The sequence below is a fragment of the Neovison vison genome, chromosome 9 (genome assembly GCF_020171115.1).
Source record: "Neovison vison isolate M4711 chromosome 9, ASM_NN_V1, whole genome shotgun sequence".
Classification (NCBI taxonomy): Eukaryota; Metazoa; Chordata; class Mammalia; order Carnivora; family Mustelidae; genus Neogale; species Neogale vison.
Window position 1 is genome coordinate 6,030,778 of NC_058099.1, and position 23,881 is coordinate 6,054,658.

General features: G+C 58.3%; 1 protein-coding gene across 5 annotated transcripts in view; it reads right to left on the minus strand.

Moving 5' to 3' along the window:
* Positions 1-23,881, minus strand: part of USP20 (ubiquitin specific peptidase 20) — a 39,858-nt gene continuing 15,977 nt past the window's right edge. For 3 of the 5 annotated variants that reach the window (XM_044264695.1, XM_044264694.1, XM_044264697.1), the window contains 22 exons: positions 23,472-23,525; positions 22,977-23,039; positions 22,507-22,638; positions 21,422-21,518; positions 20,902-20,971; positions 18,850-18,963; positions 17,798-17,876; positions 15,052-15,499; positions 14,628-14,768; positions 14,228-14,343; positions 13,776-13,948; positions 13,095-13,189; positions 7,335-7,368; positions 7,089-7,134; positions 6,096-6,276; positions 5,883-6,009; positions 5,156-5,325; positions 4,991-5,072; positions 3,955-4,063; positions 2,987-3,095; positions 1,964-2,035; positions 1-1,586 (listed from right to left, as the gene is read on the minus strand). In XM_044264695.1, coding sequence (XP_044120630.1) covers positions 1,426-1,586; positions 1,964-2,035; positions 2,987-3,095; positions 3,955-4,063; positions 4,991-5,072; positions 5,156-5,325; positions 5,883-6,009; positions 6,096-6,276; positions 7,089-7,134; positions 7,335-7,368; positions 13,095-13,189; positions 13,776-13,948; positions 14,228-14,343; positions 14,628-14,768; positions 15,052-15,499; positions 17,798-17,876; positions 18,850-18,963; positions 20,902-20,971; positions 21,422-21,518; positions 22,507-22,638; positions 22,977-23,039; positions 23,472-23,525 — 2,673 coding nt within the window. In that variant the 3' untranslated portion in view covers positions 1-1,425. Of the gene's footprint in view, positions 1,587-1,963; positions 2,036-2,986; positions 3,096-3,954; positions 4,064-4,990; positions 5,073-5,155; positions 5,326-5,882; positions 6,010-6,095; positions 6,277-7,088; positions 7,135-7,334; positions 7,369-13,094; positions 13,190-13,775; positions 13,949-14,227; positions 14,344-14,627; positions 14,769-15,051; positions 15,500-17,797; positions 17,877-18,849; positions 18,964-20,901; positions 20,972-21,421; positions 21,519-22,506; positions 22,639-22,976; positions 23,040-23,471; positions 23,526-23,881 lie in introns of those variants that run through there. The other 2 variants (XM_044264696.1, XM_044264698.1) reach the window with 2 other exon arrangements.

The following is a 23,881-nucleotide window of genomic DNA, read 5'->3' on the forward strand; positions in this document are numbered from 1 at the left end:
TGCGGGGGATGCATATGTATTTATTAGGACATTCTGAACACCAACAAGGCCGCGCCGACGGCGGGGACAAGTTTACGACCTGGCGCAGTCTCTGTCACCAGCAGGGCAATGACTGGCCACGCAGCCCCGCCGCGGGGGGTGCCCGCTGGCTGCAGCAGGAACTTTCAAGACTGTAGCAAACGTCAGGGGGTTCCAGAGCGGCTTGTTCTCCAATGGCGATTGCGCGCTGCCTCGATGGGGGAGGACCCGGGTAGGACTGCAGAGTGAGCTTCCCGGGCTCTGCCGGAATTCAGCCGCATCTGCTTCTAGAGACTAAAGGCCACGGTGTGTGGGGGCCCAGGTCCCAAGGCCCCTTCCCCAACCCCCTTCCCTCCAGTCCCAAGGAGGCGGGCATCTCGCCCCAGCTGCTTCGTCCAGGGGTGTGGGTGTCCCCAGAGGCAAGCCCGGCCCCTTGCGCTCGCCCCAGCGCCCCCGCGTGGCCCGTTTCAGCATCCAGAATGGGCTTCCACGGCCGAGGCGAGAGCTGCCCTGGCGCCACGTCTCCCCGGGCTCCCCGTGACAGTGTGGTGAGAAACGGGGAGCCCCCGCCCCCACCCCAGGGAAGCCATATCCACAGCAAAGGACAGTGACGCGGGGTACTTGTGTCTCATCATCTGGTTCCCTGCTGGGGACGAGCGACAGCCTGTCTGGGGAGCCAGCTCGGCAGCACGGGGAGCCAGGGACCAGCTGCCTCCAGAAACAATCTCGGCAGCAGAACCAACCCCCACCCTGGGTCCCCGTCGCAACAGAGTCCAGAGTCGTCAGTCTGCAGGAGAAACGCTGAGAGCAGCCCAGGGTTCCGGAGCCTTTCTGGGACCCCGGCGGATCGGGCCAAGGCGGGGCCTAGGGCAGAGGCACCCCCGCTGCTCCCGCTGGGCACGCTGGGCGCCGCGCAGCACCTAGAGCTCCTCCTGCCCTGCGGTCCCTCGGTCACGGCCGCTGACTTGGAGCTCCAGGGACCCAAGCTGGGCCTGACGAGCAAGAGGGCAGGTGGGGGACACAACGGCCGTGCCAAGTGGACACAAAGACCCAAGTTAAGGAACGTCGGAGAGCCCTGGGTGTTGGAGAGCCCGCAGCGGGTGTATCTCCTGATCGCGACCTCACTCACTGGGACCCAGAGAACTTGCTGCCTCTGGGCAGAAAACCTTCTGCCTGGGTCTCCCCAGCCGCCGGCCTCTCTTCGGGGCACACACACGCCCTCCGCAGGGAGGAGGGCCAAGGCGGGCGCCTGTGGGGACACTTGGGTCACTCGGCCCAGCGGGGCTCACGAGAGGGTTTTTCCGAACAGTCTCCAGGAAGGTGCGTTCAGGGCTGCGTTCTTCCAACACACACGGGACGGGAGAGGGTCTCTGCAGAGGGAGGGGACTTACAGGCTGGCCCAGCAGGTCACATGGCCCGGGTCTCGGCTTCAATCTTCTGCTCCCCGTGCAGGCTCTCTGGGTCCTGGAGCTGGGCCACGCTCTGTCGGATGGCGATCTCGGGGCCGCCGCCGTACAGGTTGTTCAGGTAGACCCAGGTCTCCTCTGAAATCTGCCCATAGTCAGCTCCTGCGGGGCCCCAGAGGCCAGGCGGTCGGGGCTGCGCCTGCGCTGCCCACTCACCTCCCCTGACCCCAACTCCCGCCCCGAGGGGCCATGTCTTGGCAGGGGGCTCCGGGAGCTCCGTGCGCTCCCATGCAAAGCTCTTCCAGAGCAACCTCGGGACGCTCCGAGGGATGTCGCTTCTTCAAGGATCCCGGAAGGCACATCTCTGGCTGCCACCCATTTCCCAGGGTATGGGGTGCCCGCAAAGGGCAAGCAGAGGCTGGCACAGGGTCCGGGTAGGACAGGCGGGGGCTTCCAGTGGGACTGTGACCTGCAGCCAGGAGGGACCGTGGGGAGGCCCGCTGGCCGGGGAGGCCAGGGCTGGAGCCGGCGAGACTCACCCTGCTTCAGCTGGATGTGGCCGCTTCCTTTGACCTGTGCGATCCTGCTGTTGTCGATGGGCCCGGGGGGTTCTGGAACAGACCCGGCTCAGGCTCAGCGCCTCGGAGCCTCTGCGGCAGCAGGAAACCCACCTGCCCCCGCCATGGCCCTCCACCTCTCCGCAGCCAGAAGCCATTCTCAAAGCGTGACTCCGACCCCATGACCCTGGAGAGGCTGTCCAGGGCCCACAGGGGCCGGGCACCGAATGCTCGGCCATCAAAGCAGGAGAGCCGGAAGGGACCTGGGGCATCCCAGGGATTTCTGGGACTTCAGACCCTTGCTGAGCACCATCCCCTAAATCACACGGCATCCTCGGCAACCAAGTGCCTTGAAAGCTGTTTCCAGAGGCCAGGGAGGAAGTGCCCCCGGAAGAGCCAGCAGAAGGCAAAGCTGGGGCCTGAGGGCGGGCTGCAACTCGGGAGCAAAGCCCCGGCCCTACACCAACACCAAACCAGGGAGCCCCCGGGCCCCTCCCCTCGCCCTGAGGCCTGACTGGTGCTCAGGCTCCGAAAGGCCCATGTTGGCCTGCTGCTGGCCCGGCCAGGCCCCAAGCGCTAGTCTGGGAGCCTGTGGGGGGGGCTCGAGGGTGGGAGGGTGTGCTGAGGGCAGGCCAGAGCTCGGGCTCAGCCGTTTCTTGCTGGGGCCTGTGGAGGGTTCTGGGAGGCTGCCCGGTTCCAGCTCTGGAAAGTGAGCGGTCAGAGGACATGGTATCCACGTTCTTCTTTCCCAAGAGTCTGAAGCCATCTAGCCACTAAAATCTTTCTATAGGGCAAGCAAACCCCCAAAGAAAAGTGCCCGGCAGGAGGGAAAAGCACCAGAGGGGACAGGACGCGAGGGAAGGGACAAGTAAGACCACGCTAGTCCTGCCGCAGCAAGAAGGCCGGGCAATGGGCACCCCCCAACACCCCGCCGACCCGCTGTCACAGCCCTGGGGCAGGGAGAATACCTGTACTGGGGGGTGGGCCAGGCCATGCTACACTCACCGTTGTCCTTGCCCTTGCCCTTGACAAAGGCCTCCCACTCCCGGAACCACTGCATGCTGATGCAGTAGATGACACCGGGGGACTCCTCTGCCTGGAAGGCTTTGTTCAGCTGGGCCGAGGGAGGGGCAGCAGAGGGGAGGGTCAGCGCCATGGACCCGGCACCCTGCCACCCTCCCTGTCCCCCTGCCCTCCCCACCTCTTAGAAAACCCTGGACACTCCAGGTAGAAAACTGGGGAGCTCCCAGACAAGCTTGGCGAGCCCTCTGCCGCGGTCCCACCCACCGGCGTCTGCAGGGGACACTGAATTTCTTCAGCTGAGGTCCCAGGCCGAGCGCCGCCCCCCCACCCCCCTATTTAACGGAAGGCACTGACTTCTTCCATTAACTCTCCTGACATGTCGTCTTCTCCTGGGCACAAAGCTCAGCGTCCCTTACTGTCTTCTACCCACGCTCCCCTCCTGCGGGGCGGTGGTCCCGAGTCACCCTGTTCCCAGCAGCCCCAGGCCACACACACACACCTGCGTCCACGGGCCACTTCGCCACTTGTTCTCACTGAATGCACCTTTCCACGTCACTCTGAACAGCCCCACGGTTCTCACTAGCGGGAGATCTGCCCCCCAAGGGACACGGCCACGGTGTGGATGTGATTTTTGCCGTCATTGGCATGCGGGGGCCAGGGACGCTAACTGTCCTTTCACGCACAGGACAGCCCCCGCAGCAGGCACCAGCCCCGAGCGGCAGGGCTCTCTGTCCTTTCCACGGTGGCTCAGCAGCTCACCCGGCAGATGGACCTGAGCCTCCGGAACCTGACCCTCCTGCCAGCAAAGCCTTCAGTGTCCGGCCGCTCTGTGCTCCCACGGGACAGGTCTTCCACGAGGAGCCCAACCCCGCAGGGCTTCTCAGTCCCCAGCTCCCCACCTGTCCCCCCCAGAACCCCCGTCCCTCCCCAGTGCCCCTGACCACGCGCACCTTAATGAAGGTGTCGATCTCGGTCCGCCTGCGCTTGGCCAGTGCCTCGATCTCCACCTGGCAGATGGAGCACACGTACAGATGGTTCACGGCAGGGCCACCCCCGAATCTGCACCCGGAGGAAGGGCAGAGAGAGAGAGAGAGAGCGAGAGCAAGCGAGCGCACCCTGAAGGGAGAGTTTCAGAACATGCCAGAGAACCAGGACTGCCCTCCACTTGGCAGCTTTCTCCTCCTCCCGGGGGGCTCCCTGATGTCTCCCTGGCCAAGCCGCGGAGCAGCCCTGAGTGCCCTGTGCATGGCCTGTTGACTTTTCTGTCACCCTCAGACTGGCAGGGGGACCTAAGTGCCAGCAGGCCCACGGAGCCCGGTGGCCACTTGCCCCAGGGCAGGCGTGTCACAGAGCTATGTTTACAGGCTGAAGGGCGGACTAACAATCTTGCTTTCCCTCTTGGCTACCAGGCAGGAGCTGCTGAGGCCCGCGGCCCACCTGGCCAGACCCTGGGGACAATGTCAAAGGGAGGCAGAAGCTTGTCCCTCTGCAGGCAGGAGAGCGGATCCCCACAGGGTATGGGGACCCACTTCCCTGTGGGGCCCTGACCCACCTGCCTACCTCCAGGCTGAGTTTTTGCACCCGACCTGCCAGCGGATGGCAAAGCCTGTCTGGGGGGCGGCCTCCTGGCCTATCCGACCGCTCTCTCGGGAGCTCACGTCCTGCCTGCCCATCTGCACTGTGACCCGGGCCCAGGCGTCCGCAATGTGAGAGCCCCGTTCTGGCCCTGAAGGACTTGAACCTGGAAGCCCAGGCTACCCGAGCCGGGCGGCTGGAGCCAGTGCACCGGGGACTCTCCATGAGAGGGACCTGCTGGCCACGCAGGAGCCGTTCTCCCTCCCTCCCAACAGTCAGGGTCTGACAGGCGCCCCCAAGCGTCTTCTCTGCGGGCATGTGCAGGGGAGGCTGACGGTTGCTTCTGGGCAGCGTGGGCCCACGGTGGCCTTTGTTCCCCGGGCTCCCCCCGCCCCACTGGCAGCGCCCTACCTGTTGTACAGGTGCTCCCACACGTTCTGGGGCAGGATCACCACCAGGTCGTCGATGTAGTGGTACTTGTGGGGCGGGATGCCTGTGGAGGAAGGCACAGGGAGGGAGCGCTGGGGGCTCGGCCGGCCGCCCCCCACACCCCGATCCCGGAGCAGGCCCCCTCACCTCCGTGGGCGCAGAGGAACGTGTGATTGGTGATGGGCCCAGGCTCGGCAAACGTGTTGAACTTGTTGAGCCATTCCCTGGACACGTAGAACCGCAGCAGGCTGGGCTCCCGCATGGCCGCCAGGGACACCACCTGCTGCCGCTCCCGCACGGCCTCCTCGCTGCTCTTCCTGCCGCAGGGCCGGGGCAGGGGTGCGGCAGGGTCGTTCCGGGGTGGTGCAGGGTGGGCAGAACAGGGGTGGGGCGGGGTGGGCAGAGCAGGGGTGGTGCAGGGGTGGGGTAGGGTCAGGACAGGGGTGGAGCAGGGGTGGGGGCAGGGGTGGGGCAGGGGAATTAGGAGCAGCTGTGTCTGGACTCCCTGCCAGGGGTGTGTCCGCAGCCACCTACCACTGCCCTCCCCGCCCCCTGAGCCCCTCAGCAGCCCGGCAGCCTCTCAGAGGCCCCACTGCCCCGGCCCGAGTGCTGGCCACGGTCGCTCCATGGGAGCACCACGGAACACCCAAACTCAACTTCTTGGGTTCCCTGCTTTTCCCACAGCCAGAAGGCTCTTTCTTACAACCTGACACCCTTACTGCCTAGAGCCTAGAACCTTCCAGGTTCTACCTCCCTCCAAAGGCACCCGGAGCAAAGCCCCAGAGCACAGGGGCTGGCCATCCCAGGCTCACAGGCCACCCATCTGTCCTTGAGCCGGACCACACCCCACTGTGACAGCTGCCAGGGGACCCACCGGTAGAAGAGCACGTAGGCCTCAGCGTTCTGCACCACCGTCTCGTGGACCTCGGTGACATACTGGTCGTCGAATTCGTACCACTGCCCGTTGATCACGTTCTGGCAGTAGGCGATGTAGTGGCCACCTAGTGGCGGGAGGGGCAGGCTGGTCACAGACACCCTGGGGGACAGGGACAGGGGTGATGTGGGGAGGGGAGGGGGGCGGACTCACTGCCTGCTGTGCCATGGTGGCAGATGACCGAGAGGAGGTCGTAGGTTGTGATCTGGGACTTGCACTCCTTAGCAAGGAACGGACGCAGGTCAAGTCCCTCGAGGGGGAAGGTGACGTGGCTGCTGATTTTGAACGAGTACATGACCTCGTGCCGGAAGCGCTTCAGGTGGATGCACAGGATCTGGAGGGCGGGGAGGAGGAGGCGGTCACTCCAGGCAGGGATGCCCGGGGCCCTGTGACCAGGTGGGGGCTTGGGGCCGGGCTCTGGGACACCCACTGGCCACTGTTTGACCCACTCAGGGCTCGCCCTCCAGGCGAACACAAGAAACCGAATGCCAAGAGCCTTCCAGAGGCCCAGGCTGGCTGAGGGCTCCCGCCTACTGAGCGCCTGGACACACGGAAGAGCTCCGCGTGGGAGCCGAGTTGGCCCGCGGCCTGTCCCCTGACCAAGGCGCACGAGACGGCAGGGCCACGGAGACAGCGCGGGCGGCCCACACAGTCCCCGAGGGCGGCACTGGTCCGTGAAAGAAGCTGACCGTCAGAACCCTGACCACAGTTCTTTTCCACACGGGCTTCCAGAACCTGCCTCCCGGGCCACACTCCTCTGCGCTCTGGCCACACGGCCCTTCCTGGGTTTGGCCAAGCCCGTTCCTGCCTCCACACTCTGCCCACCTGCTCCTTCCCGGCTCTCCCTCCACAAGGCTGACGCCAGCCCCCGTGCTCAGGGCTCACGTGACCCTCTTCCTCAGAAAGGCCTTCTCCAGCGCAGACAGCGTGGTGGCCATGTCCCTCCCCACACACCTGCCCTCCTCCAGGTGGCACCCTCTGCCCCACACCTGCAGAGCATGGGGGAGCTGACAGAGGGTCCCAGCAGCAGACACCCCCCTGTCCCAGGCCTCTTCAGCTCAGGCTCCCTGGGATACAGGGTGACCCACCGCGCCACCACACGTCAGTCAGCGGCAGAGAGAGCAGGCGGGAGGCTTCTCCACTCACCTCAGGCAGCCGCAAGACTTTACAGTACTTCACCCCGTTCCGCAACCTGGCAGGGAGGAACAGGGGAGAAGCGGTGAGTGTCCCGGTGTGGGGACAGAGGGGCCCAGTGAGCACCCTCCCCCCATGGTCACCTCTGTGAGGTCTGGATCAAACTCTCTGAAGGAACTGGGAAAGCACGTGGGACACAGACAGACCGAGGGGTCAGAACGGGAATTTGGGGAGAAAGCCCAGAGCACACACACTTACTTTTTACACCGTTCACAGCTGTACATGTTGTCACCTAGGGCAGGAAATGCAGACAACGGTGAGCGGGGACAGGACATGAGAGCCGAGGTGGACATAACAATCTATACTTACGAGACACAACCCGATATGCCGCCTGCAAGAGACTCGCTTCAGCTCTAAGGGCACACGGGCTGAGAGAGAGGGATGGAAGGAGACATTCCCAGCGGACGGAAACCAACAGAGCAGAGGTGGGTCTACCGACATCACATACGACAGATTTTCCGTCAAAATCGGTCAAAGAGACAAAGAGGGTCACTGTACAGTGGCAAAGGGTGATATGCAGCCAACGCCACAGCACCTAGATATTTCAAAAGAACATTAACCCAACTGAAGGGAGAAAGAGTCAGCAGGACAATAATACTTAACACTTTAATATCCTACTTTCAACACTGGGCAGATCATCCAGGCAGAAAATGAGTAAGGGAACTAGACCTGAATGACTACAGGCCAAAAAGACCTAACAGACATATACAGAACATTCCATCCAACAGCACCGGAATACACATTCTCAAGTGCCCACAGAACATTCTCCAGGACAGCTCCAGGAGCTGGGCCACAAAGCAAGCCTTAATGAATTTGGGAAGATGAGTGTATTTCCAACCACAGCAGTATAAAACTAGAAATAATGAGCAGGAAGAGAACTAAAAAATTCACAAACACACACGTCAACAACCGACAAGTCGAAGAAAAAAAATCAAAAGGGAACTCAGGAAGTATCTCAAGACAAATGACAATGAAACCACAATGTACTAGCATATATGGGATGCAGCAAAAGCAGCTGTAAGAGGGAATTTCATAGCAATAAGTTACATTAAGAAAAAAGATCTCAAATGAACAACCAGACTCTACCTCAGTGAATTAGAAAATGAAAGACAAACTCAGCACCAACTTGGCAGGAGGCAGGAAATAAGAGAGATTACAGCAGACATAAATGAAAGTGAGATGAAGAAAAGAACAGGAAAAAAATCAGTGAAACTAAGAGATGATTTTCAGAAAAGATAAAATTGAAAAACTTTCAGCTAGGTTAGCAGAGAGAGAAAGAGAGAAGACAAGTAAATTGTAAATGGAAGAGGACTCTTGGAACTGACGCCACAGAAACACAAAGGATCATAAAAGGCACGACAGAGTAAACTGTACACGAACAAGCTGGACAGCCTAGAAGAAATGGGAACATCCCTAGAAACATACAACCTGCTAAGACTGAATCATGAAGACACAAAAGATCTGAATAGACCAATCATGAGGAAGGAGATGGAAACAGTAATAAAAAACAAACATAAAACCGCCCAATAAATAAAAGTCCAGGACCAGATGGTTTTGCTGGTGAATTTTATCAAACATTTAAAAAAAGAATTAACACTAATCCTTCTCAAACATTTCCAAAAAACTGAGCGGGGTGGGGGTACTCTCAAACTCACTTTAGGAGGCCAGCAGCACTCTGATATCACAGTGAGAGAAGCACATGATAAGAAAAGAAAACGACTGGCCGATATCCCTGATGAATATAGATGGAAAACTTCTCGGTAATATTCTAGCAAACCAAATTCAACATTGTATTAAAAGGATCACACACCATGTTTAAATGGAATTTGAATGTGAAGGTAGGTATGGTTTATCATACACAAATCAATACACACGATACTCTACATTCATTGAGTAAAGCATAAAAATCAAATGATCCTCTCAACAGAGACGGAAACATCACTTGACAGATTTCAACACCCTTTCATGGTAAGAGCTCTCAACAAATTGGGTGTAGAGGGAACACACCTCAACATAACAGAGGCCATCTAAGACAAGTCCACAGCTAATCTCATCCCCAACAACGAAGAGCTAGAAGTTTTTCCCCGGAAACCGGGCACAACAGAAGGGTGCTGCCTCTTACCACACCTACTCAACCCAGTATTAGAAGTCTTAGCCAGAGCAATTAGGCAAGAAAAAGAAATAAAAGACATCCGAATAGGAAAAGAGAAGGTTGGAAACCTAAGATTCCACCAAAAAACTGTTAGGATGAATCCATGACAGAAAATACAGCCCAAGGTTCCTGGCTCAGAGCCCCTGAAGTCCTTGTACTTTCCTAAGGACTAAGAGCACTGGCAGCATTATTTGTTCTGGCATTTGCTCTCTGACCCTGCTTCCTGCCACAGGATTCCTAAGTCCCCTGGAATTTCCTAGGTAATGATAGTGACTTTTGTTCTAACGAGGTGACTCTGGGGCACCTGGGTGGCTCAGTCAGTTAAACCTCTGACTCTTGGTTTCGGCTCAGGTCGTGATCTTAGGGTCATGAGATCGAGCCCCACATCAGGCTCTGTGCTCAGCATGGAGTCTGCTTGAGATTCTCTTCCTCTCCCTCTGTCTGTCCCCCTACTCACATGTGTACTCACTCTCTCTCCCTCTAACATAAAAAAAAAAAATAAACAAAATCTTTAAAAAAGTAAATAACAAGATGACTCTGGATGGTTCCAGAATCAGGGCTGGTCACCAGAAAGACCAAGCCATGATTAGAAGTTGGGAAATTTCAGCCACACTGGTGTCCTACAGAGAGGAGTTCATAACTGATCGCGCGTACGCAAGGAAGCCTCCATAAAATCCCAATGGCGTGGGGTTGGGAGACCTTTGGAGCTGGTGGATGCATGGAGACCAAGGGAAAGTAGGAGTTCAGAGGCTGTGGAAACTCCACACCCCTTCCCACATACCCTGCCCTGTGCATCTCTTCCACCTGGCTGTTCCTAAGCTACAGCCTTTTACAATAAACCAGTCACCTAGTAAGTAAGGACTCTAACAAATTTATCCAACCCAAGAAGGAGGGGTTGGAACCTTTGATCTGTAGCCGGTCAGTCAGAAACACAGATGACAAGCGGGACTTGTGATGGGCTCTTGGGGAGGGGAAGTCTTATAGGACTGAGTCCTTGACCTGTGGGATCTAATGCTGTCTCCAGGTAGCAGAACCACAACTGAGTTGAATTCTCCGTACCCAGCGGGTGTCACGTAACTGCTTGGTATGGGAAAACCACCACGCCACAGGGCGATGGGACAAGGACAGAGCTGTTCCTACGCAAAGACCAAATTAAGTGAGAAGATACCCTGCATTCATGGGTGAGAACGACAAATACCGTCCCCCCAAAGCCGTCTACAGAGTCAAGGTAATCCCTGCCAGAGGTCCAGTGACACTGTCCACGGAAGTAGAAAGTAATCCTAAAATTCATACGGAACTACAAAAGATCCCAAACGGCCAAAATAATCCTGAGCAAGAACAAAGCCGGAGACACCACATTTCCTGACTGCAAACTACGCTACAAAACGACAGTCATTAGCACAGTATGGTACTGGCAAAGCAACAGGCACACAGACCAAGGAACAGAATTGAGAGCCCAGAAATAAACCCGTGAGTCTCTATGGGCAACCGCTATTTGACAAGGGAGCCGAGAATATTCAATGGGGGGGGGAAAGAGAGTCATTCAGTAAACGGTGTTGAGAACACTGGACATTCACATGCAGATGAATGAAACCGGACCCTTGTCTCATACCCTGAAATGGATTAAAGGCTTAAATAGAAGACCCGAAACCATACAAGTCTAGAAGAAAACATAGGAAAATGCTCTTTGACATTGGTCTTGGCAACGCAGGTGTGGACAGAACACCAAAAGCAACAAGACCAAAAATGGCTCAGTGGGTTAAGCCGCTGCCTTCAGCTCAGGTCATGATCCCAGGGTCCTGGGATCGAGTCCCGCATCGGGCTCTCCGCTGAGTGGAGAGCCTGCTTTCCTCTCTCTCTCTCTCTCTGCCTGCCTCTCTGCCTACTTGTGATCTCTCTCTGTCAAATAAATAAATAAAATCTTTAAAAAAAAAAAAACCAGTTGGGAGCACATCAAGCTAAAAAGTTCTGAACAAAAGAAACAATTTGCAAAATAAAGCAGCAACCTACAGAACAGGAAAAAATATTGAGAAACCATATGTCAGATAAAGAGTTAATATTCAGAATACCTAACGAATCCATTCAAATCAAGAGCAAAACAAACAAACCCCCCCAGATAATCCGTTCAAAAAGTGGCAGAGGACCTGGAGAGACATTTTCCCAAAGACAAACAGATGGCCAACACGTGCATGAAAAGATGCTCAACAAAACTCATCACCAGGGAAATGCAAATCGGAACTACGGACGAAATACTACCCCACACCTGTTTTAGAATAGCTATAATTAAAAATATTTTTTTTTTAATGAGGTAACAGGTGTTGGCAAGGATGTGGAGAGGGAACTTGTGCACTACTAGTGGGAATGGAAATTGGCACAGCCATCAAGGAACATAGCGTGGAAGTTCCTCAAAAAATTAAAAATAGGGGCCGCCTGGGTGGCTCAGTTGGTGAAGCATCTGCCTTCGGCTCAGGTCATGATCCCAAGGTCCTGAGATCCAGCCCCGCATCAGGCTCGCTGCTCAGCCAGAAGCCTGTTTCTCCCTCTCCCACTCCCACTGCTTGAGTTCCTTCACTCGCTGTCTCTTTTTCTCGTCAAATAAATAAATAGAATCTTAAAAAAAAAAAAATGAAAAATAGGACGGCCGAACGCTCCAGCAATCCCACTGCTGGGTATGTATCCCAAGGAGATGAAATCGGTCGAGAAGGGACAGGTGCACAGCCATGCTGGTTGCAGCAATGTTCACAAGAGCCAAAAGGCAGACGCAACCCATGTGTCCACTGAGAGATGAACGGATAGATAACCCGTGGTCTATCGGTGGAATACGACGCAGCTTTAAAAAAGGAGAGTGCTGCCTGGGTGGCTCAGTCGGTAAAGCGTCTGCCTTCCTCTCAGGTCATGATCCCAGGGTCCTGGGATCGAATCCCACATGGGCTCCCTGCTCAGAGGGGAGTCTGCTTGTCCCTCTCCCTTTGCTCCTCCCCCCGCTTGTGCTCTCTCGCTCTCTCTTGCTCATTCACTCTCTGTCAAATAAATAAATAAAATCTTTTTAAAAAGGAAGGAGAGCCTGACACCTGCTACAACACGGATGAACCCAGAGGATGTCATGTTGAGTGAAACAGGCCGGTCACAAAAAGGAAAACACCGTATGAGCTGACTTAGATGAGGTTCTTAGAGCTGTCAAGTTCAGAGACAGGAAGTACAAGGGCGCCAGCGGCCGGGGGAGGGGAGAACAGAGAGTTGCTGTCTTGGGGTAGAGAGTTTCCATTTGGCAGAGTGAGAAAGTTCTGGAGAGGGACTGCACTACGGCATGAACATAGTCAACACTACTGAACTTTACACCTCAAAATGGCTAAGATGGTGCATTTTAGGTCATGTATATTTTACCACAATTAATTTTAATTTTTAGAAGAGCTTTCCCAAAGGTTTGTTAACATGCCAACCATGCGACAGAAAAATGGGAGAAGGACAGGATTGGGAAATTTCAAAATAGGAAATAAAAAATAGTCAAGCCACTTACAAAAACTGCCCCAAACTATTGGTAACCGAGGAAATGCAAAATTAAAGCACGTATTGTTTCTGTCCAACAAACTGGTAAGCAGAAGCAAGAGAGGCAAAGCCCTAGGAGCGCTCCCGGCAGTGGGGCTGGGAGGACACGCAGGCCCAGGCCCGGCCTGACTGATGGGGGCCTGTGGGGAGGGGTGGAGGGATGTGGAAAGGAGGAGGTGGGTGTCACTGACAGTGCCTTCCAGAAACCAGCTACGAGCTCACCCAGCAACCCCCTCCCCAGCCGAGCCCACTCCACTCACCCTTCAGCTCATCAGCGGCAAAGAAAGCAGCAAGGCAGTCTTCCAGGGTGATGACCGGCCCCCAAAACCAGCTGGGGGTACAGGATACCACAAACCTAGGGAGACGGAATGGGGGTGGGGGGGTGCCGCCAGGGCCCAGGCAAGACTAAGACCTGGTCACCTGGGGCCCCGGGACGCATCTTGGCCGGGTGGGGGGGATGAACACCTGGGACCAGCAGCCCGGTGTCCCCGGGAGAGTGACACCACCTCTCCCTGAGCCTCGTCTTCCCATCTGTGAAGGGACCCCGGTCACACTGGCCCGTCCTCCAGGGAGATGGGACCCTGACATCACGTACGTGTAAAGAGGGCCTCGTGGCACACAGTGGGGGCTCCCGAAAGCTGCCCACTGCTCTCCCCACTGGGCCAGGCCCACTCTCCAGCTGCCGCCCTCCTTTCTGGCTGCTGCCTGGTGACTCCCCTGTCGTTACCTGCCTTCAGACCCAACCCAGGCCATCCCAGGGTGGCTGAGGAAGTCCCCACCGCCCCCTCAGGAAACATCTGCACATCCAGCTGTGGGTGCCTTCCAAATGCCTGAACTTGGCCCTGCAAATGCCCGAACTTTGCTGTTCACGGTCTGTTGCCTGCCAGGTCCAGGTCAGTCTCGGGTCTGCCGAAGGCGGGAAGGTGGGCAGACATGTGTACCTCCGGATATACTCCACGATGAAGGCGAGCCAGCCCTGGGCGGCATAGCTGTCCCCACAGGCGCCCGGCTTGGCCGGCACGTTCTGGTAGATGGCCGAGTGCAGCTTGGCCAGGTCCTCCTTGCCAGGAATGGGCAATGACAGGTCCTGGAACGTCTCCACTGTGGTGGAGACCTGTGGGGTTGAAGGTCAGCCTGGCTTTCCACCTTCCGGGGCTCCGCCCTGCCCAGACCAAGCAGAATCTGCAGCCTGAACACCAGCCACCCGATGGCAGGTAGAGGACAGAGTGTCTGCTCCCTGTCCCCTGGACCCTGGCACCAGGCAACCAGAGCCCTCCCCCTTCCAGAAAGGCAGGGGCCATCAGGTGGAGAAGCCACTCCCCCGCCCCCACCCCGAGGGGGGACCACCAGGCCCCTGAAGGCTGGGCCCTGGCTCTCCACTCCCAGGGCTCACCCGGTCACAGGTGAGACACTGCACGAGGCTGAGGATGGAGCCGTTGAAGATGTCGGAGATGACGCTGCGGAAGGGCTGCTCCTTCCGCCTGCGGCTGCCGGCGCTCAACACCTGGGCTGGGGGCACAGCACGGGACTAGGCCCAGCCCCACCAGCCTGTCTGGGCCAAGGGGCAGCACTGGGGCTTGCTAGGCCGGGACTCGGGGTCCTATGTGCGTCACGTGGTGGGATATGCAGTTCCCTCCCAGGGCCTCGGTCATGTCAGTAAGAGGGGCAACCCCCGCACCCCTATGGCGTTAGAGGAGGGCTGGGAGGCGCCGCTGCTCAGACGCCCTGCGTTCCCAGCCCCAGCTGCACGGGTGGGTGCCCCGCAGACCCCCTCCCTGCCCAGTCCTGCCAACCTTTCTTGAGCACGTACGAGGGCCCCATCCTCACGGGGCTCGAGCGGGGAGGGCTGCCGGCCAGCTTGGCGTGGCCCTCGTGGTGGTGCGCGGGGCTGCAGGGGCGGGATGAGCTGCGCATGTGGGCCTCGTTGTCTGGCTCTGAGGGCAGAGAGGGGACCGCTGCTGGGCTGCGGAGGGGAGGCACGTCGGCTCCACAACCCGGCCAGGAAGAGGACCCACTGGCACCTTCCAGGGCCCGAGGCCCGCTGTATGTCCTCTGCCCTCTGCCCACCCCGGCCCCCAACCCAACCTGCAGGACACCAGTCCTCCAGTGTCATGGGGGTGCGGGGCGGCCGGGCAGGCTGAGCCACACCCCGGTTCGGAGCGGGTCCGGCCTGCTACAGGCGTGCGGGAGGTGCTGGACCGAGTGGCTGTCTGGCACCTGCGGTCCGGAAGGGGCTGGAGGAGCCCGGCGACGGTGGCTGGGCCTCCGAGGGCTGGTCGTCAAGGGCGGCCATGGCCGTGTCCACGTCGGCGTCCTCGTCCACCTGCTCGGAGCTGGTGCGCTGCTGGCCCCAGGAGAACTTGCGGTCCTTCATGCGCTCCTTCTCGGAGATGGCGCGGCCCGCCTCGTCGGGGATCAGCAGCTCGGCCTCGGCCTGCGAGCTGGCCCCGCCACGAACCTGCCCGTCGCCCTCACCCCGGTCACTGCTCGAGTCGCAGGACAGGAACTCGTCCTCCGACGGGCTCCGGTCACCCTCCCGCTTCTCATCCGTATCGCTCGAGTCTGAGTCCTGTGCCTCGGCCAGCACCGTCGCAGCCGCCACCTCCGGTTCCTTGAGCTCCTCGTGGAGCTGGTCCATCAAGCAGCGCAGGAACTCCTGGGTGTCCTGGAAGCAGCGGCTGCATCAACAGGGCTTTCCAGGGCGGAGGACCCTGCCGCCAGCGCCCCGCTGCTTCTGGGGGCGGGGACAGCAGCGGATCCACCTCTCGGGCCCTCACAACACCCCCTAGAGACCTGCGGGGCGGCCCTAACAGCCTCTGTGGCAGTTCCACCCACCCCCGTGCTAAGGTGGACACAGCAGCCCCTGAGCCTCCCCTCCCACCACACAGCTGCGAGGTGGCAGAGCTGCGCCCCCCGCCCCCAGCAGGTCCGTGTGACGCCCCACCCCCTGCTCCTAAGCACCCTGCTGCCAGCTCAGTGCGGGAGAGCGGAGGGGTCGCGTTCAACCTCGAAAGTCACCTCGCTCCCTACAGGATGGGCAGGGAGCCTGTGGAAGCAGGAAGGGGCCCCCTAAGACACAGGTGCACGTGACGGTTCAGCTGAGTTTTGTGGGGGTGATGCCAGCCGCCTGCACCCTCCAGCTTTCCTCCGGGCCTCCCCGCCCTCCCCATCCTCCCCAGGCCCCTCAGGCCCACCCCTTCCCTTGCCACTGCGGCCTGTGGTACGGCACAGGCTCCGGAGGCCGGATGGCACGCTCCCATGCCACTGCAGCCTGGCACCCTCCCAGAGATGTGGGCACAAGGTGTCTAAGCCGCCCCTTCAGGCTGGCTGGGCGTCGAGTCACAGCTTTGATTCTGGCCTCTGACCAGGTCACCAAACTGATCAGAGACCCCGGGCAGCGCGGCTTCCAACACCTGACCAAGGGGCCCAGCCGAGCGCCGTACCCCCAGGTGCTGCAGAAGGCCAGAACACAGTGGTGGTGGCTGGTCTCCAACAGCCGGGGGGGGCCAGGTGCCATGCTGGGCCACGGGGTTCAACAACATGCCCCTCACGGTGCCCGGCATCGGCAGCAGTGCCCCCGACCCCCACCTGGCCGACACGGTGCCAAGCCTCCCCAGCCCTCCGTCACGGGCATGGAGAGAAAGGCCTCTTCCTCTCAGTTCTGGGAGAGGGAAGGGAGGGCTCTGGGTGGATTTCCTCAGCAAAGTGTTGAACTTGAAGATCAGAGTAATTAACCACTAGCTTATCCTGCATGAGGGAGCAGAGAGGATTCGTGGGTCCTGTGTCAGAGGCCTAGAAGTTTCTTTTAAGAAACAGGCCCCAGTACACCATCTACTTTTCTCTCTGGCTTTTCCTTTTAACACAGGTATGTGTTTGTTGCTAAAATCTGTGGTCAGTCCGTGGTCATTAACAGAGGCCCACAGCAGCACCCATGTTTCAGACTCAGGAATGTTCCCTGTGTTACATCTAAGAACCAGAGACAAGGATGCTTCTGGAATCCAGGTGGGTGTTCGGCAGCAGCCCTGCTACATAGGGCCTTCACAGAGAGCCTGGGCCATGGTTCAGCTCTGCCTGAGTCCTGCCCTGCCGCTCTGTGCTATGTGACCTGAGTGAGCTGTAGAACCTCTCTGAGCCTTAGCCCCTTACCTCTAACATGGGGGTGACGACAGAGCCCACCTCAGAGGGCTCTGTGAAGATAAACAGAGCTGCCCTTGTGGGGCGGAGAGGGACAACTTAATGAACAGTGGATGGTGAGCCGTGATCATGGAGGACATTATCACTGCCCGGAAAGAGCGCGTTCGGGCAGCACTGGACTTCTCACTCAGGCGTTCATCTAATCGACGGTGTGAGCCCAGAACATCCAGCAACCTCCGCCCAGGAAGGGATGGCAGGGAGGATGCTGGGGGCCGAGGGAGAGGGCGGAAGGCATCCTTCACCTGACCACGGCTCTGTCCCTGGTCCTCAAGCTGGGGACACAGGAACGGCCGCCCAGACAGGTCCAGCTCCTCCCACAAGCCCAGCAGTGAAACCCCAGGTTGTGTGGCAGTCTGAGGCAGGGGACTGGACCCCGTGAACGAGCCGCTCGGCCTGGGACTGGGGCATACATGGGCTTGCACTCCGCTTCGTTTTGGTCCCATAAGTTTAGACGACAGAAAGTATCACTGATTTCCAAAGGGTTCCCTAGACTTACAAAAACTTGTAATCAAATGTTTCCTTTAATAAAAGTGAAGTTCTGCCTGACTCTACAGTCAGACTGCCCGAGGTCAAATCTCCAGCCTTGTGGCCGGGCAAATGACTTCTTAAGCGGGAGGCTACTGTGTCCTCACAGACACGAAGGGCTCAGGCAGTGAGGGGACTCGCCCCATCACCCCGAGCTGCACTGCTATTTCCCATGCCGATCTCGGCTTCGGAGCCAGGCCTGCTAACAGCCCCAGGTGTCCCCCGCGCAGCTCCGATGACTTACCTGCTGTGCATAGCCTCGGAACATCGGGTTGACTAACTTGATCCCATGAGACAGGCCGGTGGGAACCACGTAGCTTGGGCTGTAGGAAGACCAGACCCGTTAGCGCAGGTGGCCCACTCGGAGCGTCCTAATCCCATCAGGTTGCTAAGGCAGGTGGCCTGGGGCGATGGATCAGACCCAGTGAGGGGTCCGCTGCAACTCGCGGAGGCGCTGACTCAGCCCGGAGCCCCTGCCGGTTCGCACATCCCCGGAGTCACAAGGTACCAGCTACCAGGCAAAGACTCATGATTGGTTTGGCCTCATTTCCCACCCGTCTGGGACAAGCCTACTTGAAAACTGTTTCCTTTCTGAAATACTTCTTGCGGTTTTCTCCTAATTTCAAAAGCATTACGTGTTCATTACTGAAAAGTCTAAAATTTCAGAAAAGCCCAGCAGAGAAACATCACCGCTAATAGCATCACCCAGAGATGACTGCCATCAACATTTCCAGACTTTTCCAGGAAAACAGACACACACAGAAAACAAACCTGGCTGAATTCTGACAGAACGGGAGTGACACTGCATCACAGTTTTATAATCTGCTTTTACACTCGGCATATTTCTATGAAGTCACTTGAAGTTATTCCCAATTTTCCTGAGGAAACAGGTCTAACCCAAACTTCCGGTCTGCAAATTCATTTCACACTGAGCTAAGCCCCTTCGGGGTCGTCACCAGCCACCGCCTGTGAGAGTCTCTCCCGCACGCATGGTGGCAGGCAGGACTGGGACTAGTCGTGGCACGTGTCTGGGCCTCGGCACACACGTCAGGGAAGTGGCTACAGGCTCGGGGCAATGCCACTTTCAAATTCAAGCTCCTTGAGCAAGACACATAAACTCTCTCCAAGCCTCAGTCCCCCCAATTTGTAAAACGAGGTTGCCGCGTGGGTCACCCAGGTGAAGCGTGACAAGCACGCAGTGAGGGGCTGAAGGCACAGGGAGTGCTTGGTTGAGGGGCAGAGAGAGAAATCCCCGGCCCCAGGCGCCTGCCCAAGGTCAGGGGCTCAGTCACTCACCGTCTCCTGTGCCAGACCTCAGAGACCAGCTTCTGGTAACTTTTGCACAGCGCTGGCTTCTTGTCTGTGCGCACCAGGCCTCCGCACTCCAAGAAGAACTGGGTCAGTGGAGGGCTAGGGGCAGGGAGAGGGCAGGGTGCGTGGCATTGGTTAGAAAGAGCTGGTAAGAGAAGCAAGAGCCTACGCTGGGGGAGGCGGGGGGACGGGATGGCATGCTGCTGCCCTTGAGCCAGAAAGGCCTGCAGATAACCTGCCATAGGGTGAATTAGGTCTCCCCAAATTCCCATGTTGGAGACCTCAAAAGGTGACTGTATTTGGACTCATAATTAGGTTCAAAGGAGGCCCTCAGGGTGGGCTCTGGTCCTATATGACTGCGTCCTTCTACCAGGAGGAGATTTGGACACAAACACGCCCAGAGGGAGGATGACATGAAGACGTAGGGAGAAGGCAGCCACCTAGCAGTCAAGGAGAGGGGCCGCCTCTTCCCCCCTGCTCCCGCCCGCACCTTGACCTCAGACTTGTAGCCTCCAGAACTGAGAGAGAATAAATTTCTGTTTTGAGCACCTGCCTGCCATGCTCTGTTACGGCCACCCCGAGATGCCAAAACAGCCCCCATCCCTCTCCCAGGGCTGCAGGGCTGCCGGCTTCAGGGGCCGTGTGGTCAGGGGCCAGCTGCTGCCTGACAGAGAGAGCGTGCCTGTCCCTGACCCTAGCCCACTCCGTGGAAACCTTCCCCAACCTGAAGGCATCTTCTCTTTTCCTCAACTTATCTCATTACTTGAGAAATACATATTCATTGTAAAAACACTAGAATGTCTAGAGATGGGCAAACAGTAAATGACTTTAATTTTTTTTTAAAGATTTTACTTATTTATTTGACAGAGAGAGATCACAAGTAGGCAGAGAGGCAGGCAGAGAGAGAGAGAGAGAGAGGAGGAAGCAGGCTCCCTGCTGAGCAGAGAGTCCGATGCGGGACTCGATCCCAGAACCCTGAGATCATGACCTGAGCTGAAGGCAGAGGCTTGATCCACTGAGCCACCCAGGCGCCCTCAGTAAGTGACTTTAATCCTACCTTGTAAGGACAACTACTCGGGAAGATTCTAGGCATGTATCCTTCTGGACGTTCCTATGCACACATCCCCTCCCTCCCTCACACAGGCAGGCACCGAATCCCTCCCAGGCGGGACACCTATGTACCAGGAAGTGCCCTGGCTTCACAGAGTTAACAGCCTATCCTAGACAGAAATGGGGAATCCGGGGGCGCCTGCCTTCAGCTCAGGTCATGATCCCGGGGTCCAGGGATAGAGCCCTGCATCAGGCTCCCTGCTCTGCGGGAAGCCTGCTTCTCCCTCTCCCACTCCCCCTGCTTGTGTTCCTTTTCTCGCTGTGTCTCTGTCAAACAAATAAATAAAATCTTAAAAAAAAAATTAGGGATATCTCTCCCAAATGGGATTGCACCACACAAAGCTTCATAACCTCCTTTCTCCCCATGACCACATTCTGACCCCTTATGTTCAGTAAATATTGTCCTGTACTCATTGTAAATCTGGCCTGTAAATAGGGACCACTGGGGCGCTTGGGGGGCTCAGTAGGCTAAGCATCTGCATTAAGGTTCAGGTCATGATCCCCGGGTCTTGGGATAGAGCCCCACATCAGGCTCCCTGCTTAGCAGGGAGGCTGCTTCTCCCTCTCCCTGTGCCATTCCCCACTGCTCACCTCTCACATAAATAAATAGATAGATAGATAGATAGACAAATAAATAAAATCTTTACAAACACATGTGGACCATCAAACCTTCCTGTGAACACAGGATAGGGACCCCACCCCCACCCCGGCAACGTGCTCCACACCTCAGCCGACCTTCCTAGGACTAATTCTGACAGGAGGGACAGCTGGGCCAAAGGCCATGCGTGTTTTTACGGTTTTTGACGCGGATCCGTATACACGCATCTGGGGGTAACATACACAACACAGCCCAGGGGCTGCGGCCACCTTCAGGGTACCCGGCGACGGCTCCAGGCCCCCCAGCCCCTGGGCGAGGGCACCACCTACCAGTTGGACAAGGCCTGCAAGGCGGCGCTCATGTAGCACGAGTTCCCGAGGTTCTTCATGCCCGTGAGGCCTAGGAACCAGTCACACGGGGGACGGAAAGTGAGGGCCCTGCCCCGCCCAGCTGAGCTGCAGCATCATCCAACCGGGGCGGGATGGGGGGGCTGGTGTCCCGCCCCAGAAATCTGCCAAGTACGTTCATGTGCTTCTGCTCAGGAGAGCTGTGGGTCCCTGAGAGTTTCAGACAGACGGACCCTTCCTCCCTCCGCCCAACCCGGCCCAGCGTCCGCCCCGCACAGGTGAGGAGGCAGGGGGCGGCAGGGCCGGCCTGTGCGGGGTCGCGGGGCTGAGGAGCGGGGTGAGGGCTGGCAGGCCACTGGGACTCAGCCGGACAGCCGGCACTCCAAGGGGAGCCACTGCGCCGTCAGCCATCAGGCCGTCGGTCGGGAGACCCTCCTGGCCCACAGCCGAGAGCACCCCCATGCCCCGCCCCACAGCGCCCCTCGTCCTGGGGTCGGGCTACCTCGAGGCTTCAGGTCATCATCCTCGGATTCGGAGTCTCCTTCGTCGGCCACAGCAATGGGGACGGCTTTCAGAAGATGGGAGGGCGGGGCAGAGTCCTGTGAGGAAGACCCCGCGTGAGGAGCACGGGGAGGTGAGGCGGTGGGGGGGCGGGTCAGAGGCCCATGTGGCACCCCCGGGGGGAAAGGAAGCCCAGCCCCCAGCCGCGAGTCCGCACCAAGTCAGCCCATCTGAGCAGAGGGCACCCCAGAGCCGGCCCTGGTAGCCCCAGCCCGGGAACTTGTATTTTAGTTACAATAATGAAAAAATTATCTTATTTGTAACAGATCTGGAAAAAAAAATAGAACCGAAGAATAATGACAATGTAACTTTCCTGAGACAATTTGAGATGTCCAGGCATAGCTTGCAGATTTTTAACTGTTGCTATGCACAGGCCCCCAAAACAAGCTACTGTCCATATGCTGTATGATAGTCTTTTTGGGTAAAAATCATAAACATCTTCCACGTCTGCAAACATCTTTCACAAACACGCAGGGAGCGCCTACTATGTGAGAGTGACTGTGTCAGTGTGGGGGAGGCGGGCACACACGGACACGCGGGGTCCCCCGGGCTCTCACTGCAGCTGGTAGCTGGCCGGCCCCAAGCAGCGCACTGACCCCGGCCCAAGGCTGCCCTCCATACGGGGCCCACTGGCTTTCAGTGGGGCACAGGGACTGGTCAGCACCTCGTTAGACGGGTTTCCAGGCCTTTCACAGAGAGCCCGGCACTGCAGTGACTTCTGGGGATACGGCTTAGAGCTGGGGCGGCAGGGGCCCTCCACAGGCCCCAAGCCAGGCTCCCACAAGTCCTTGCACACAGCCTCCCCACGGCCTGCGGACTCCCAAAGGGAAGCCCTTCCCATGAGGGCGTCTGTGTCCTCAACCCTCCACGTGAGCCTTGGCTCAGGGCTCAGCAAGCATTTGCAGGCACTTGAGAACACTGCCCGGGGACAGGTGCCATCCGGGAACCACCATCCCGGCTCCACCGACGCCTGGGTCACAGGCGTATGTCACTACCTCCGGCACTGACTCCATGGCACCCCCTTACCTGCTCCGAGAACCTGGGTGAGGGGCCTGCCAGCTGCGCTGCCGGCCTCTGCTCCAGGAACACTTCCTTCTCGCAGGCGTAACACCACACCCGGAATGTGGTCAGGTTCACCGTCAGGTTATGATTTTTTGCCTAGAGGGCAAGATCCAAAACAAGGTTGAGGATACACTGGCCCAACAGGGGCCCCGCGGCAGCTCAGGGCGACCTCGGTCAGGACAGAGGCCTGGAAGCTCAGAATCTGCTCGCCCCGCAGCCGGGGACACCTAGGCCTGCCGCTGACCAGACACCCGCAAGGGCTGGAGGCTCCCACCGGCAGATCAGCTCACGCTTCCTGCTGCCCTTAGTCCCATCTCACAGACACGGCCGTCAAGGCCCAGAGCGGGCAGACGGAGCTGAGAGGCCGCAGAAGCAGGGGCTCGAATGCGGAGCCGTCTGCCCGCGGGGCCCGTGCTCCCGGCCACAGCGCCCACCTGAGCGTGAATGGTACTGTGGTCAGCAAAGGACTCTCCGCAGCCAACGTAAGGGCAGGAGACCTGCGGAGAGAGGGAGGGAAGGAACAAGGACGGGGCTGGCCCTTTCCACCACCAGGACCCACAAGCGACTGAGGTCCTGTCACCCCGCAGGACAACAGCTTTATACACCCTGTAGTTCCAGCTGAACGGGACAGCTACCGTGACAGCTGCCCTGGCCGCTGAGGAAGGGGGAGCAGCGTGCCCTGGGCTCCTGGCCTCCTGCACGAAGCCCAGACAGGGTCACAGCGAGATGGGAGCCAACTGAGGCCTGGCTGCGTGGCGCCCAGACCCATCCCCTCACTCTAGTGCCTTCTTGACTTGGGCCCGGGTCCTGAGACAACCAGGCCCCGTGTCCCCACCTGACGTTTCCAGCAGCGCCCACCAGAGACAGACGCTCCCAGCCTAGGGTCTAGACCAAGCTCCCCGCCCCCAACGGTGACAAGGATGGCTTACCTGGAGACAGGCCCACAGGTTCGGTCCAGCAACACCACAGGACTGACAGACTCCCTGTGTGAGGGGAAGAGCCGAGCGTGAACAGCCCAGGGGGCCACTCCAGCCAGAGGCGCCGACGGCCGGACCCCAAAGCTCTCCACTGAAAAACTTTTTATACCTCGGAAAGGCTTTCACCAGCCTGCCAATCTACATGTCCCCCCTCGAGGGCACTTTACACTTCACTTCTGAATTTTGTTTCATTATGTGCTGCAAACACATATTCTGTAAAATCACTTGAAACTTAAATCAGTGGACCCGTGAATGTGCTCTTAACTCACCCCCTCCTCTCTTCCTTTGAAGACTGTGTAATCCTTTCTCCCTACCCAGACCCTGGGCTCTGTGAAAGAGGCATGGTCTGCCCAGTCTACCCC